General features: G+C 39.9%; 1 protein-coding gene across 3 annotated transcripts in view; it reads right to left on the bottom strand.

Annotated features, from left to right (window-relative positions):
- Positions 1–17,036, bottom strand: part of AFTPH (aftiphilin) — a 59,013-nt gene that overhangs the window by 36,541 nt on the left and 5,436 nt on the right. For all 3 annotated transcript variants that reach the window (XR_007707936.1, XR_004779696.2, XM_035553082.2), the window contains exon 2: positions 8,859–10,668. Coding sequence is in view for 1 of the 3 variants with exons in the window: in XM_035553082.2 (XP_035408975.2) it covers positions 8,859–10,637 (1,779 nt within the window). In the remaining 2 variants the exon portion in view is untranslated. The remainder of the gene's footprint in view (positions 1–8,858; positions 10,669–17,036) is intronic.

The raw sequence follows: 17,036 nt of genomic DNA, 5'->3' as shown, positions 1-17,036 counted from the left end.
AAATGGAACACGTTTTTTCCACCCCAGTTCAACCAGTTAAAAACAGGTAACCAGCAATGTCTTATTTATTAAAAACAAGCCAATTGCAAGGTATGCTCTTAAGACTGAAACTAAACAATAAGTACATTAAAGAAGAGACTTAACAGAAGGACCTTAACCTCTCTTCTTGCTAGGATGCAAGCTTGGCACAAAAGGAGGTTTCTCTCTCTAGTTTGGACTTCCTCAACAGGCACTTTTCCGATAATCTGCTGCCCTGCACACTGGGCAGCACCCAGCAGCTCCAATACCTGCTTTTCTACGGGGGAAAACGAAGAGAAACCGAGTAGGTGAAAATCCCGTGAGCATCCCACAACATGTGCTAGTATAGCTGTGCCAGCAGAGCCCTCTTGTGGAGATCCAGCATATTTCAGCAACAACGCTAAATGTACAAACCCAAACCTCAGGCTGAGGTTTTGTGTTACAGCTGAAATGATTTAAGGTTCAGAGAAGCGAGGCTTGTGGGAGGAGGTTGTGTGTTTTAACTAGACCAACCGATACTGTTGGGACACACATTTAGGCACATGAAATATCTGTTTCACAGTAATCATCTACAACATTTCTCATTAGAATCGTTTGAAAGTTTGCTTCATCTCCTGTCTCAATCAGGCAAGCCACTGACCATGTACAGCAGCAAACATAACACAAGGCAAATGCCAAATAATCAGGATATTGTGATTCTTTGTGCTGGAGCCAAGGTGAGGAGTAAGGAGCCTGCTCTCCCTGTTCAGCTACTAACTGCAGAAAGCAGGAAAGTTACTTGCTTACAGTGCCTGCTCATCCGTTCTCCTACCTGAAAAATAAAAAAGAAAGCCTGGCATACAGGGACAGGCACCCGGTTCAGTTATATGGCATTTGCAAGGCATTACATCCAAATGCCATTTATTAATATATTATCCAACGATCTGAATTACACAACATACCTGATTCATTTCCCTCCCCCTCTCTGCCCCCTTCATTACCTTACTGGTATGTTCTGACTGTAATGAGTCACATTCCGTAGTGTATCATTTTCCCCTTAAGTTTAATCATCTCTTGATGGCCAACCACTTTGGCCAGACAGTACGAGGTACATTACCTGTTATGATACCTGTAGACTGTTTTGTGCTCGTTGATTAAAACTAAGACTAACTGATATTTTTAGGAAGTAAAACTAAAGAGCATTCTGGATTCTACCCTAATGCTTCTAAGTTTTAAAAGTTAACTCTGTCTACAATGCGTCAGCTGCTATTATGGTACATGAATGGGTTAATCTTACCTCACTGCTTTAATACAGCACAAAATACATCTTCCCTGTGACAGGGAAGAGGCAGAAGAAAGGCATTGTGTCATGACAATAGCAAGGCATCAGGTTTCTTGAAAAGGATGAACATTTGAGAATATACTAGTGACTAAGAATACACTTAGGTAATGAAAGAATTAAGAGACAACCTCTATGAGCCAAGCAGCACCTCAGCACCCAATTTCAAATTTGAGCTAAGAATTGTGCCAAAATTTCAGAACGGTTTAATTATAGCATTCTTTGCACTTCCTTTCATCTTCTCTAAATCTCCAGAAGTGCTTAGCCCTTACTTATATATAGGAGAGAAGAACAGTTTCCATAGCAAACCAGAATAATTAATTCTACGTGTGCAAATGGACACAGGGAGGAACGTGCACACACACATCTCTCAGGCGGTGCCAATGGCCCTAAAGGAAGCAGATGAAGTTTTCTTCTGACTGGTACTATGCTCACAGCTCCCAAGTACAAAGGGGGATTACCAAGATTCTGAAATTAATTACAAGTCCAACTTCCAGAAACATCAGTCTATTGTTTGTACAAAACAGCCTAAGAAACTACTACTTCTGTCATACACCATAGCAGCAAGTCTTTCAGGAAGAAAAATCCTGTAAGAATTCAATGCATTTTGGGGATACTTCTAACTTCCAGTACCCACACCCCACCCAATAACTCCTAAAATATGCCTTACCCGCTGTGGAAAGAGCATTCTTCCTAGGTTTATGTAACTGTACTCTTAAAAAAAAAAAAAAAAAAAAAAAAAAAAAAAGCACAAGAAGAACCACAAGAACTTTCCTCCATTTTGAGGCATTGAAATATTTGACAGCTGGGTATTCTGCACTGCAGTTTGACAAGACTAATGCTCACAGACACTTACTGGAGATGTGAATGAAGGCCAGAGCTGCCATTCTAGCACTTTACTGTGATTCTCCAAACAGTGACAAATTCAAAATCCCGTAGTTTCTGTGACCACTCAAAAGTTCTTGATAAATATGTAAGAGATTTGGTAACCATCACGTGAGGCAATCAAAAAGCACACACACAACAGACTTCCAAAGGAGAATTACAGCCACAGGATTAGAATATATCTCCTGGGCTGTACGAATGGGGGACAAGATCAGCCCTCTGAGCTGAAAGGCCAAAGTTCTCGGTTTATAAAATTTGTTTTTCCTCTTATTCTTCATCACAAGACTACAGAATCACTGCATTCCTTCAGCAACACTATCCTGGACTCTACTGGCCACACTAAATCCACCCCAGCTGTCTGCACATGAACTCAGCAGAGACAGGTCACTGTCGCTCTTCAGAGCTGTGAAAAAAAGAGGTGCTGAAGCTTGCCATAAAGACAATATATTTGGGCTACACTACAGAAATGGCCCATATGAATTGAAGCTTTCACCACTGAACTACTATAATGCTTCCCTGGGTGAAGTTTCAGGGAACTCTGTGTGCAGGGGGTAAAAAAAAAAGATGTCTTGCTTCTGTCTGTGGTGCCAGTCACACATCAGCACACGACAGCTCATCCAGCGAGCGACCCCCATGCTGTAAGCTACGCAGCGTGGCGCTTTGTGCCTCCTGCCTCCCCTCTCTCCACTGGAGGAGGCAGCCCCATTTCTCAGCACAACCCCTCATTTACCCCACCTGGTTCTTGCTCGCAGCCCAGGGCAGCCTGCTGTCCCCTGAAGGGGGAGAGTGAGAAGTGGAGCATCCCTTCAGCCCCCGTCTCCTGCTACAGGGGAAAAGAGGATACAGAGGAAGAAACTCTCAGGCTCTGGGCTGTTTGTGTCTACTGAACGCACAACCAGGAGACCTAAGAATAAATAAAAAGTGTAAAAGTTGCAGTACATTAGTCAGAAAAATGAGATATTCCACATTTATCTGGCAGAAGAACATAAGAAAGGAGACAGAAATGGGCATTTGAAGGAATGCTAGAAGTATAATTTACAGATGGACTGAAGTGATAGAGGCATGACCAGCCTCCAGAATGCAGAAGTTCAGTGAAGGCTCTCAAAAAAAAAAAAAAAAAAAAAAAGGCAGATCAAAGATCAGGGGCCAGAAGCCAAGAAAAGAAACTGATTAACCAGAGAGATCTTATTTGATATTACACACCCACTGTTCTGAGAGGGCCTCTTACAAGAATTTACGGCCATTTCAATATTATGTAGACATTTAGTGAGAAACTCCCTTTGCTGTGTTTTGTAATACCCAAACAATATTTTCACCAACACATTCGCCGCTGTGTAACAAACTCACTGTATACTTCCGTAACTTCATCAACTTTTTAAGAGCTAACCTACAGGACCACACAGTTAAAATCCATTTTTTAGCTCCACCATGTTAGCAGCTACAAATCACCAAGGGATCCAAACCCACCAACTTCAAAGGGTCTCGAGGTCTTCTGGGCTCAAGCACTAAGAAACAGACATGAACAGTTAACTAAGCACACAAACAACCAAACCACTAAGTTCCCAGTTAAATAGGGGCAGTTTTTTAATTTGGAAAAGTTTATTTCTCCAATGTGCAGGCTGTGCTTAGCAAACAGAGCACCTTCGCCAAGCAATGGGAGAAGCGCTGCAGGCACAACAACCGAGCCAAGAGGAGAAGCAAAGCTCGCGCAGAACACCAGCTTCACTTCTCACGATCCCAGCGTGTTTCTTCTCCCCATTCTCCTCTTAAAAAGCAGTTCATTTTAACACAGCGCCATAAATTTCTTAGAGGTTGGGGAATAAAAAAAAGTGTTTCATTCTTATTTATCCGCATTTATTTCTGCGGATATCTTATAATGGAAACAATGGTCCTAAACCAAGAGTTACAAGGCAGCAAGAAGATGCTATTTAGTTATGCAATCAAGTGGTGTCTTTTATTGCTTGATGCAAGAGAGTTATAAACCACAGGCAAGTTAAGTGTGGAAATGTGAAGCTGTCTCCCTTCTTTGGCTGGAAGGCTCATCCATTTATTCTCCCTCAGCTGGAGAGTATCAAATCTTGTGTCTTCCATGCAGGTAAAATGAAGTTTAATAGTTACCTCACTAGACCACATAAAACTTACTTCCCATTTCAGTCACGCTATTATTATCTAGTGGTGGTGTACTGATTTTTCAGCCAGGCTCTGAGAGGAAGTATGGTAGACAAAACTTACGTGTACAAGATGGAAAATAACTTTTAAAAGACTGTGGCATATGAACAGAAATGCTACACCAATTCTTCCTCCCAAGCTATTTTCTGTTGTAAGATCCCCTTAGCCAGCCTGTTCTGAATTACAGCAATTATGAGATACTTTTAATGGTCTGTTTTGGACTGTTATTCAGCTGAACATCCTTAAAAACTATGCTATGAACATAAAAAAGCCTTTCCAGACAGATAAGTTTATACTGCAAGTTGTTACCCAACTGTCTGAACTTAATTTAGCCAACAGTACCCTAATTTATCTTAGTGAACAGGGAGTCTGAAGTCTTTATGGCCGTAGCTACTTTTTTCCAAGAGGATGACTATTCATTCATTGCCCAAGAAGTGCTCTCAACATGACAGTGATGCAGGGTTTTCTTTGTCTTGATGCACACTTGCAGCTCAGGAGCTGTACATCACCCACTCCGATTAATCTGAAGAGGTCGAGCTTCGGCACACAGGCTCTCTGATAAGCAGAGGATCTGAAAAGCTGCTTGAAGGGTTGTTTATATTTCCCTTTCTCCCGTTCCCAGATTTGTTAAGTCTCAGCTAAACCAGGGAAGAGTTTTGGCCTTCCAACCAAACCACTGCTCATCTTCGCCTCCTCTAGAGATGCTTATACTCCCTGAACACGGCTAGGCACGGCTGTACCACCCACCTCCATGCCTACGGTAAGTAAAAACTGCTCTTGTGCTTTGCTAAATCCTCTCCATATTGTTAACACACACTGCTGCAGAGTAACCCCCTCAGCTGACTAATGTTCAGCACTATCTCATGGAAACACCTGCACTGTGAGCTTTATATTCCTTACAAACACGTGCTGTGTGGTCACATAAAGGGGATTAATGCACAAGGTACGGTACAGGTTTGCTCAGAACTTGTTAGATGAAGCAATTCACCTGATACTACATCCTAAATCAGTTTTGCTGAACACAAAGGCACATCTATATCAAATGCAAGCCTGCAGTTATACCGAAACAAACGACTCCACATTTTCAGCTGAAGGAAAACATTACATGATTGAGGTACACAGTAGTACTGAAATGCGTTCAAACAATAGCTGTGTATCTTCCAGCTTCAAAGGCTGAAGAACACACTCTTTCTAATGGGTTACATATTCTTTCAGTGATTTTAACTGAAAACTGAATACCATTCCCTTTTTCCCCCCTCTGCCCAACACTACTGAAGAGAAGAGGTCAGCGAGAGGTTTCTGTTACAAATGCCACATTTCAAACCATGTGCAGCAGTCTGAGCACCTAAGACCAAAGGCAAAGGAGAAAATACAAAACGGTCTTTTTGCTACTACATGAGGTTGGTTTTATGACCTTTTCCCCTTACTTTCACCTTCTATATTCTATATTTTGTAAAACTTTTTAATTGCTTGAATTCAAGCAAGGTCTAATTTTATTAAACACTAAACCAAACAGGTTTTAAAGTAGCTTGCCTGACACATACGTTTTCAAGACCGCATTCAGAAAACACAATGTTTTGCTGTCTCCTTCATATCCAGAAAAACAGCAACAGCTAAACAGAAAGGAAACCTGAACTACCAGTAAATAACTTTCCTGTCGTGCCACATTCTGGAAGGATGAAAGTTGTTGTACACATCATTTCCACATTGAAACAGCAATGCTGCTGGCGAAGTATACTTTTTCAGTTTTCTGCTTTTGTAAAGAATTGTGTTAGGGACATTCTGCTTACACACCATCCAAAATTATTATACTACCACACCACGGTGACTCTTGTAGCCTCAACATTACAGATCAAGTGTACACTGTATCTTGTAAACGATCCCAGTTCACCTTTAGCCCACACCGAAGTTTCAGTTATCACATCTATCTCAGGTGTCTAGCACATGCAGCAGCGCTCTCTCTCAGCAAATACCTTAACATGCTGTATTTTGTGGCTTGACCTCAATGGCATCTCTTAATTGAAAGTAAGAAAAGTGATGAAAATCAGTTCAATTTCTCTAATATTCTGCACTCCAAGTACTGGGGCTGTTTGCAGGCTGGTGCTGACTTGACTAATCTCAACGTCTAGAACATACAAGATGGTGTTTTTAGTTGCAAATACTAAACTGTGGATCCCCGGATTCAAAACAGAGTTACTAAAGATTAAAACAAAGCATTTTTAAATATAGAAAGATATTAGATAGAAATACAGGTTTGGAAAAGTCTTTTGAAAACTTAAAGAGTGCTTGCAGAACACAAAATAAGTTTTCAGGATGTGTAACTGTTGCTTTTAAGAGTTAATTGAAAAAAAAAAAAAAATGTAGCAACTACCATTTCTTGCAAGACTGAGGAACTGTTGCAAAACAGACCTTCGCCAGCTCAACTTCCTCTGCAGCTTGTTGGTGCAGAACAACAAGCTCGGGGTTGTACTTCCTCACTCTCAGGAAAGGCAGAAAATCACTCTGCATGCAGTCACAGCTGACTGTAGTTTAAAGAGAAGGAATGAAAAAAAATCTTTAGGTTTTACAGCTTGGCTTACAATCCAAGCAATCTATTGCACGACCTTCCCACAGGACACCCGGGAACTTCTATTGTAATTGAGCTCATCTTTACCTAACACAGACTTGGGGAGGGGGAGAAAATGTTGCTGAACCTCTGAAGATTCTGCTTTTATCAACATCAACATTCAGAAAGTGTTTTCAGTAGAATTTTCCATATTTTTTGATAAAATTTCGAAGTAAAAAAAAAAACGTTTGGCACTTTCTGAGCGCCCTCAAAAACATGATTTAATGGAAAACTGGATGATTTAACTCGAATCATCTCCCCACCCTATTTCTTTGTCAGATTCTGGACAACCTCTTTTGAGGGGAAACAGAAACAATTTAGAGTAATTGCACTAATGACCTAGGTACTCTCCAATTTCACAGGTGGATGGACAAGAGAACAGGTAACAAGAGATTTGTGCTTTTGTCTTGAGAAACGGACCCGCACAGTCAGATAATCCCCAGCAAACGAGTACGGTTTTGCATAGGCAGAGAAATCCATCTGCAGGTTCACTTGAGATCTTTTTTTGGTCTCACAAAGTCAATTTGAAATTTGGGGTGTTAGTCACTGAACAAAACAGGATGCAGGAAGCATCAGGAGCTGAGGCTCACACCTTTTAATGTGACAAGAAGTCAATGCTAAGCCTCAAAAGCTCCCTCCTACTGGCTGGTGCTTGCGAAGCTCTGACTGGCACAACCTTCTTCTGGAAACCCATTTCATCTGCCTCTGGTAGGAAATGGAAAGAGGCATGGCTGTCACCAAGTCTGCATCAGGTCCTGGAAGAAAGGGCTTACCTCATTTCCTTTTATTGCCAGAGAAAAGCCAAAGCTTTTAACTACATATCACCACTAACGCCCTTAGCATACTCTAACCGACTCACACAGAATGACATGATTGAAAAGAAGCATTGAAGGGAATTTTAAAGCCAAATTGCTGTGAGTTTTGTAAGAGTAGTACTGAATAGTTATTAAAAAAAATGTATCTATGTATGAACAGGAACAGATCTCACAGATGACTAGTGAAAAGACCTAGGAAGAAATTATTTAGGAATTAATACATACTTAGCAACTACAGCAGAAAACCGAGGGAGTGAGAAATGATCTTATCTTCTTTACCCTCCAGAAAACTCCCATTTAGATACAGCAGCAGCTGCAAGAAATCATCAGTCCAGTATTTGCGACACTGCTATAACGTGGAGCTTGCCATAACTGATGTTTAACAGAGACTTATTTTTAAATAACCAGGAGTTAGAATAGGAGGGACAGAGCTACAGAGGCCATATTTTATGATAAGGTCAGTGACAGTTTTGAAACAAACTGCAACAGTGCCTGCTTGCAATGTCAGACATCTCCCGATTGCACTCGAAGTGAATGAGTGCAGCTATTTACAAACTAAGTCACCATTTGTAATCAGATTTTTGATAACACTGTAGAGAATGGTGCTGAAAAATGTGGGGAACCAGTAGCTCCAGCTTCCAGTCACCTACCTTATGCCTATTTAATGAAAAGGCAATATCAGAGTGCCCCCCAAAAGGCTGTAAACTATGAAGCAAAGGAAGAACCATCACAGGCTCTGAAATGCTTATGATTGCTTATTCCTTTGATCAGTTTATGTAAAGTACCACATATCATTTTCAGACCAAATGCACACAAATTCCCACATACCCTGCTCATTTGTCTGCAGGAAATAACAGCGCAAAAGAGAAAAGATGCAAATACAGCACACTATTTCATACCAGCCTTTCTCACCCACCAAATTAAATCTCTCCCACAAGTCAAACAAGGACTGTCCAAACATCTGTTGTACGCAGAAACAGGAACCAGGAAGAGCTGCATGCACAAGAGCAGAACAACGCTGAGCAAGCAAAATCAAGAACACCTTTACCTGAACTGAAGGTGCTGGCTCTTGAGATTGCTTACTGGTAGATCCTTGGAAAGATGCTAAAGCAAAACTGTCAGTCTTGTGTAATACTGGGCCATCAATCCTCACAGATGCATCTGTCCTATGTGACTGCCATGTCTCTTTTCTGTGATGAGATTCACCAGCCTGCTCCTCTCCAAAGGCAGCCCAAGAACAGCTGTCTTTTTGTTCATCTTCAAAAGCATTCCACTCAGTAGCCTGGTTACAACCTGCTGAACTGAAGTCCGCAAAGTCATCAGAGTCCTGAAAAGCAACGCTCTCATCTTGAGGTTTTGGCACTGAATCAAAGTCTCCAAACTCGCTATCATCACCATTTTCTACCTCAACAGTATGCTGGAAGTCTAAGCCAGAAATTTTACTGGTAGCATTACATTCTAAAGTGTCAGCAGTCTGATTTAGTTCAGCTTGATCCAACGTTGCTGGCAGCTGAGAAACAGTACTTGTGTCCCTGAATTCACCAAATGCATCATTAGGTTTGCTAATATTTGCAGGCTGTTCAGAAGTTCCTTCTAAAGCCTGAGCGTTTATTGATTCTTGAGCATTAACGGAAGTGGAAGATGCACTGCTGACTGAACCAAAATCACCAAAGTCGTCGTCATGTGTGTCACGGCAAGCTACAACTTCAGTACTACTTCCACCATTCTTAACATCCTCAGAATCACCCACGTCTTCTCCTGCAAGATCACTGCTTAGGCTTTGGATCTCATCAACTTTGACGTCCTCTGATCCTGAAAAGTCATCGGGCTGAGAAAAACCTTTGCCATTCTCTGTATCATGTAGGTTTCCTCTCCCATTGTTTTCTCTGTTTTCAATAGTGCATATTGAACTTCCAGTTGTTTGAGACGTACTAAAAATTGTGAATTCATTATCTTCCAGTGCTGAGGAACCCTGTTCACAGCTAGCTTCTGCAACGCAAGTCTCTTCTGCAGTATGAGTTACTCTGTTTATTCTATTGTTTTCCTGAATGCTCAGAGAGTCTCTTTCATTAAGAACACTGCATATTGTAGGCCCTGTTGCCTCTAAATGGATTGTTTTTTTGTTTGAAAATGTAGCAAAATCTGCAAAGCCTTCACCCGAGCTAGGCATTGAGTTCAAACTTAGCTCAGTACTATGGGTGCTAACAGTTTTTAGTCCCTTTGCGTCACCGATGCTGTCTAGATCTTCTGTTCCCTGAGGATTTACAGAGTCCGATGCTGCAAATCCGTTTGTTAGAATCTCTAGACATGGAAGTTTCTCACCATTGCAAGCATCTATTTGCTCATCCTGGCTTTCAACCGCTGTATCAGTTCTAATGACATCAGAAGAAAAACTCTCTGATTTCCCAGTGTTCTCTCTTCGTTCCCCTCTTTTGTTTATATCTTCTAAACTTACATCAAAAGCAGGACCTGAAGTTCTAAACTTAGATTTTTCTTTGCTGGTACTAGTAGCTGACATATCAGAAAGTTCCTTAGTAGGAGTAGGAAGCTCTGCAATGCAGTCTTTAACATTTTTAACGGATGTGAAAGTTGCAATGCTAGCTACATTGTCAGAATAATCATGAAGGGGGATAAAATGATTTGTGGGTATAAACTCCTCCTTCGGATGACTGTAGTCTGGAGTATCAAAATCCGCAAAAGCTACGCCAGCAGTGCTTACGCCAGAAAAGCCTCCAAATTCCCCAAATTCATCTTCATCATCATCATCAGCTCCATTGTCTAGTGGTGGAGGGGATGAGGAATACATTCGAATGATGTCTGGTTCCATTGTTTAGTTCCACTTCAAAGTTACTATATTTCTATAAAGGCAAAAAAGAGAAGTATATTATAATTTGGCTACCTTGTCTTCCTTCACATTTTATTTTTCACTCTTCCACATTTTAGAAGTGGACGTATAGGTCAATGTCAATATTAGATGAAAAAGAAACATGAAACACCACTACATAAAATGTCTGCAGAATGTTTACCCATAACTTTCAATACTCTGAAATACTGTCTTCTTTCTCTACCACGAAGCCAGGCAAGGTTTACATCAGAAGCTTGGCAAAAAACAAACAAAAAAACCACACAACGGCACTCTCAGCTAAAGCCCGTGACAAGTAAATTTAAGCAGCAGTTCCATTGGATGTAGCACACAGGGCAGATTATAAAGGCAGCACCAAGAATTTCCCAGACCCATTTTCTAACCAATTCTTCTGTTTCAGAGGTCTCAATCTACTGGGGACAGTTCAAGTCTCTTGTCAAGTACTCCACGACCACATTTCTCAGCAGACGGTGCTGAAATACCAGAACACAAAACACAATTGTCTTGAGCTGTCGTGCAACACACCGACGCAACTAAATTGAGTTTTAACCCACCAGTTCCCAGCGTCCTGTCACCAGGAATTCATCAAATAGCCAGTTACCCTTACAAATAGCCAGGTCTACCTTGTCCCACACTCAGCTGTGCCCTTCACCTCACTGTGCCACAGAAATTAAGCCACTTGATGGACAGTCAGTTGCGTACTTAAAACAGCAGCTCCAAAAATTTGTAAAGATGCTTCCTTACGCTTTGAAATGGTGAAGGAGTGGTGGAAGAAGCTACCGTTATAATTGCTACCTGTGACCTGCTGTCCTACAATTTAAGTCTCCACCAATTTGTGGGTTTCTGTCCCATCTCCCTGTTCTTTGGATTTCCAAACTCCAAGCCAAAGCATGCTGTCTCCCCAGCTGCTGCTGCCAGCCTGCTTTTGGCCTGCAAACCTCCAGCTGGGAAATGGCATGATAAGCACCTTCAAAGCCTAGAAGCAAAACAAACTTCTCTGTCACAGCTTATTCTCAAAAGCAGAACGGAGAAAGATTATCCATAAAATATTTAAACACAAATCACTACATCACAGGGAAAAAAAAAAGTATGAAAGTGCTCCCATGGCCTAGATAGAAACAGATTAAGGACACCATCTTAACATTGCAAACTATTAAAGCAATAATCAAGGTATGGATTGAGAATTCCCACCAACACCAGAAATGGTCTATTTTTTTTCCACTATTGCGTGTGATTAATGAACCACTAGCTAATATTATTTATATATTCACAACTATACACATCACCTAACCAGTTTGTACATTAGAGTCCTTAAAGGGAGAGCTACAACTGGGCTCTTTCCATTTGAAATGTCATTCTTCTACCAATAACCTGTAACAAACTATTACCTGCAGAAAAAGAGAAAATTGGAAACCTCCTATATGTATTAGCAAATAATTGAATTTCTAATTACTACATAAGAGCAGACTTTCTGGGTTTTGAAACAAAAACAAAACAAGGATCCTTAACTCCAAAGCACTTGGCAAAGGCCTTGGTACATGAACCTAAACAACATCACACAGAGGGTACAACAACAACAAATGAAGCTCTCTTTTCAAGCACAACATACCACAGCTCTTGAGCCAAACAACTCATCGTATTTACCAGGAAAGTCTGGTATCTTTAAGGTGACTAACATATCTCCAACTTTTTTAAAGGGTATATTTTGCAGTTATAAAAGAATAGGCTGCTTATCAAAATGAAACCAAGAAGTAATTTATAACATCACATGAAAACTGAAGACTGCAGAGAAATGTTGTTTAGAATGAAGTTGTCAACAAGCTCCCACATAGGCTTACTCAGCACCAGCTGCTTAGCAAGGTATTTCAGAGAGCAGCTTCACTCTCCTGCCTCAGAGGCTTCAGCGACCAAAAGCACTCTCCCCATTTTACATCAAGGTCTAGCAACTGCTGTTTAATGTCATCCATGAACATAAAGATCCCTTCTGAGATGTCTGTGGAGTATGACTTTGAGCTCACATTGACATTTCGCCAACCTGTTTACTTTCCAAGCTTCTGGGTTTCCAATCCACTAACTACGATAACAGCATTTCTTCTTTGTGACTATCAGAGCAGTCGTGCTGGTTGTTCTTTTGTAGGAAAAAAAAATAAAAAAAGACTGGTTAGGTAGATAGATGTTTATCTGGTATATATTAGCTGTGCTCATCCCAAGGCACCATACCCTGGGGAAAGCACTCTTCAAAGCTAGAGGGGAGCTGGTTAAACCCTACAGCCCTGTGTCGGGACTTCACGACTCCCAGAGTCACGAACCTGTAGCTCTTCAGTAACACACTGACACTAATGGGAAAGGATAGAGAAAACAGCATCCTTTGAAATGGGATTCACCCCCCACAATTCCTGCTACTGGCCCTGGAAATGGGAAAGGACTTCTTGGATTACTCCCCCCCTTTTTTTTAAACTAAAAAAGTAATTTATTTGGTTATTAAAAAAAAATAATAACTCTTTGTAACTAAATCTGAGTCCATGAATTTCCAGTTTAATCTCAGTAGGCAACAGCACAAATTTGTTATTAAACCTCCTGGAATTTAACAAGAGTGTTTACACCTCTTTGGAAAATTCAGTTGACACGGTATTTATTATCTTACCCCATGTGACAAAAGCTGAAGAGACTGTAAAGGCAAGAAACCATTTTTTGGAACAAAAAAGCCCACCCTCAACACTATTTCAAGGATGGCACAGGCTAGATATAAACCAAAAGAAAAAGGAGCTTGAAGAGAAGCTATGAAATGGCTGGAAAGGAGGAAGGTAAAGACAAGAGTCCTACCAAAAACCAGCCAAACAAACAGGAAAAAAAGCTAATAAAGCTAGAGGGTGGGATAAGCAGCTCCATCACCAAGACCAAACACTATCATTAAAGCCACTGCAGCCTCAACACTACATTTTATCATGTCATTAGATGTTTTCTTCTTTATTTGGCAGAGATGCACTCCAAAAGACATCTCTAAAGCTATTTTTAAGACAGAAATGATTTTAAAATAGAAAATGAGTGTTCTGCAGCCTGGAAAGTAAAAAAGTATGCAACTAATTCCATAAAAATTTGAAGCAGAAACCCAAATAAAATCCCTAAGTATTTCAACTACTCTCAAACAGGTAGCCCAGAAAACATTAAATGCTTAAGAAAGTAAAATGCTTGTACACTGACACAAGTTAAATCTAGGAAGCTAACACATTTGATTGCGAAACACCTGTTTCTGAAGTCCACAAGATGCAGTCTTGAAGTTCTCAATGCAACATGAGTAATAAAGACCAAGGTTAACACAGAAGTAACATATATATTAAAAACTCCAAATGAATACATATCAGGTTTTTCTTCTTTTGAAGCAGTTTTAGAATAATCACGTCATGAAAGCAAATATATTCAAGTAAAAAGGAGATAAATCTAGACAGACCAGCATCCTCTATCCCAAGAGCCTTATTTTTACTGATGAGAAGTCATGAGAAGGGAAGGAGAAAGCGCACAACAAAAGCAACCTCAAATTTGCTTCCATCTAGCAAATACATGAACTTATGGCTCTGCACTTAGACTATGACATCAGAATTAATGATTTCCCAAATCTCAGCAGGTACTTTGGTCAACTGCATCTCTTGCACTTGGCGAACAAGCATCATGAGCTCGGTTCCCCACCTGCATTACTGGGGCTTTCCGGATCACAATTAGGGAGAATGCTGAGGAACCTGCTAAATTATGCAGGATACAGACCAATATTATTTAAATTAAGAAGTCAGACTAAACAATGAGGCCTGAACTAATAACAGAAGTTTAATTTCTTTTTTTTTTTAATCTGTACCTCATAGATGTGTCCTAACACTATGAATCAGAGGCCTCGAAGAAGTCCTTCTGCACTTTCCCATTAAAAAGGAAGTTTGTCTGAAGTTGTTTCACCACAAGCATGCTTTTTTAAAGAAAAATCTTTTTACATTTCTAGGCATGTAGAAGCTGTTTCTCACTTGAGTTATTTGAAAAAAATCACATTCAACTCTGCATTAGTTACTGCTCCGCCACCTGACATCACAAGATCTCATGCGAAAAATGCCCACGAAAATTATTTCTTAGCCTGCACTGGATGTACTTCCACAAGTTATCTATCATAACAAAAATAATACAGTAAATGATAAAGAAACAAACAAAAGGCTATAGTTAGCTTAATGTCACCCAGAAATAAAACAGAGTTCAGAAGCTTCTTAGGGGCAGGGTGATCTAAAAAAATTAAATAATACGCAGCACTCAGAAAACAAAATGAGTAACATGGGGGCAGCAAGCATCATTGTTGAAGGGAATTTACCTCCAAGACTGTTTTCCCCTTAGTTAACATAAAAAAAGGTAGGCGAGGAAGAACAGAACAAAGGTGACTTGGGGCTGAACCAGACTGCCAAAACCCAATCAAATTTGCACGAAGATTTCCGATCATCTAAACATTTTCTCCCCTGTAACTTCTGCTGTATGGAAGAAACTTCCTTCAATTTTTTATTTCAAAGCACTTTTAAAACATCACAGGGATCATTTACACAACAGCAGTCCCACAGCACAATGCTTTGCTCCAGATACGTTTCAGGAACAGTTGCCAAAACTGCCAGATCTGCGAGGAACATTAATTGTAGTTAACTATCAAAGCTGTGACCAGATTTTCAAATCCTCATCTTGAATTAGTTTAATCAGTTTAGCCCATATGATCTAATCGCATAATCACTTGTATGGGCTCGTTTATCAATGTTTTTTTTGAACGTCATCTATTTCCAATGATGGAAATGCATCACTGCATTTTACAAGCCCACATTACAGACAGATGCATTTTAAAAGTCCATGTTAAAGAACTCCAAAATGTATGAAATTGTACTGTATATATGTTAATATACTTTAATTGTTGTTTACAGAACTCAGAAGACCATCATACTAAATGGTTATCGGAAGGAAATTGTTTAAATGTTTATCAGTCTTTCCCCGCCCTTGGACTAATCATTGATAAATTTTTAACAGGGGGCATACTCCCAATTCACCTTGAAACATAAAAAAGCATGAGGATTTTTATCCTTAATGCACTTTCCTTCAGAAAGGATTTCATTATGAACCCCTTTCTTGACTTTCAAAAGCGTTCCACCTGCCAACCACAAACTATTGAACCCAATTCATTATCCTTCACTGGAACATTAACTTGGTGAAAAGCCACCGGGCTAACAGAACAACAACTTTGTTCATTAATTCCTTTAGTTAATCCCTGCTTTGTCTGGCATCTCAAACGGGGCCTATGAGCTGGAACTGCGGCTTCATCTTTTGTAGTGCAGAACTCTCCACCCAGCTCAGACATACCCTGCCAGTCATGCTGTGAGGCTCTATCATCTTGTAAACCCATATTTCAAGTGGTTAACCCCTTCATTTGTAAAATGTGATTTTACTCAGGAAGCAGAATTTGAAGAAAATCCATGACTGAGATGCACGTTACTTATCTTCCTCGTATTTAAGAGGGAATTGGCTCCCAAATTTAAAATCTTGCTAAGAGGTTAAAATGTACTTTACCACCTATCTGCTCATTTAAAGGTTCTGGAAAAAATGTAAAACACCAATTTTTCAGCATGCTATGTAGTCAGGATTCTTCTTTGAGGGAAGTTATAACAGTTTTTACCTGCACATAATAGAGCAGCTATGTTTCTATGGTTTGTAATAGCCCAGATTTCTGACAGCAGAGCTTGAAGTGAAGAACCAAGAGTGCATTTCAGTGTTCCTGTTTAGGCTGGATTAATTTATTCCCAATTACAGATTTATGTTGACAAGTGTCAGCAAGTTTTTCTGAATCATAATAAAGATAGTTTATATTATTAGAGTGATAATGGATTGCCATCAATTTGTCATGACATGCAGTTTGCCCAACATTTTTCAGAAAAATGTATCACAGAATTGTTTTCTCTTTCAGATGCAATTTTCTGCAACCGTTTACTTGGTATTAAAAAAAGAAAAAAACACAGCTGATAAAGGCACTGGTTCTTGCTTCCGTCTGTTTCTTTATATCCATATTTTGATATTCATTATGAAGGAATTTCACAGACAAATTTCACTATAGTAGACATAAGACCACTGTTAAAGCTGCACCATAAATGTAATTCATCAATACACTTATGGTGCATATCGCCATTTTATTTTAAAGAAAAAAATGATGCTGATTAATTTGGTCAGATTCAATCCTATTACAGCAGTTCGTAGTTTTAAATCTTTTTTTTTCCTCTAATGCCACAAGCATTTAAGCACGTAACAAGTTAATTTGAAATACGCAACAGAAGAGAAAAAGGAAGTCTGTAATGATGGAAAAGATTA

Source organism: Cygnus atratus, chromosome 3 (assembly GCF_013377495.2).
Source record: "Cygnus atratus isolate AKBS03 ecotype Queensland, Australia chromosome 3, CAtr_DNAZoo_HiC_assembly, whole genome shotgun sequence".
NCBI classification, from domain to species: Eukaryota; Metazoa; Chordata; class Aves; order Anseriformes; family Anatidae; genus Cygnus; species Cygnus atratus.
The sequence above is the reverse complement of the archived record's forward strand: the minus strand, read 5'-3'. Positions and strand labels throughout refer to the sequence as shown.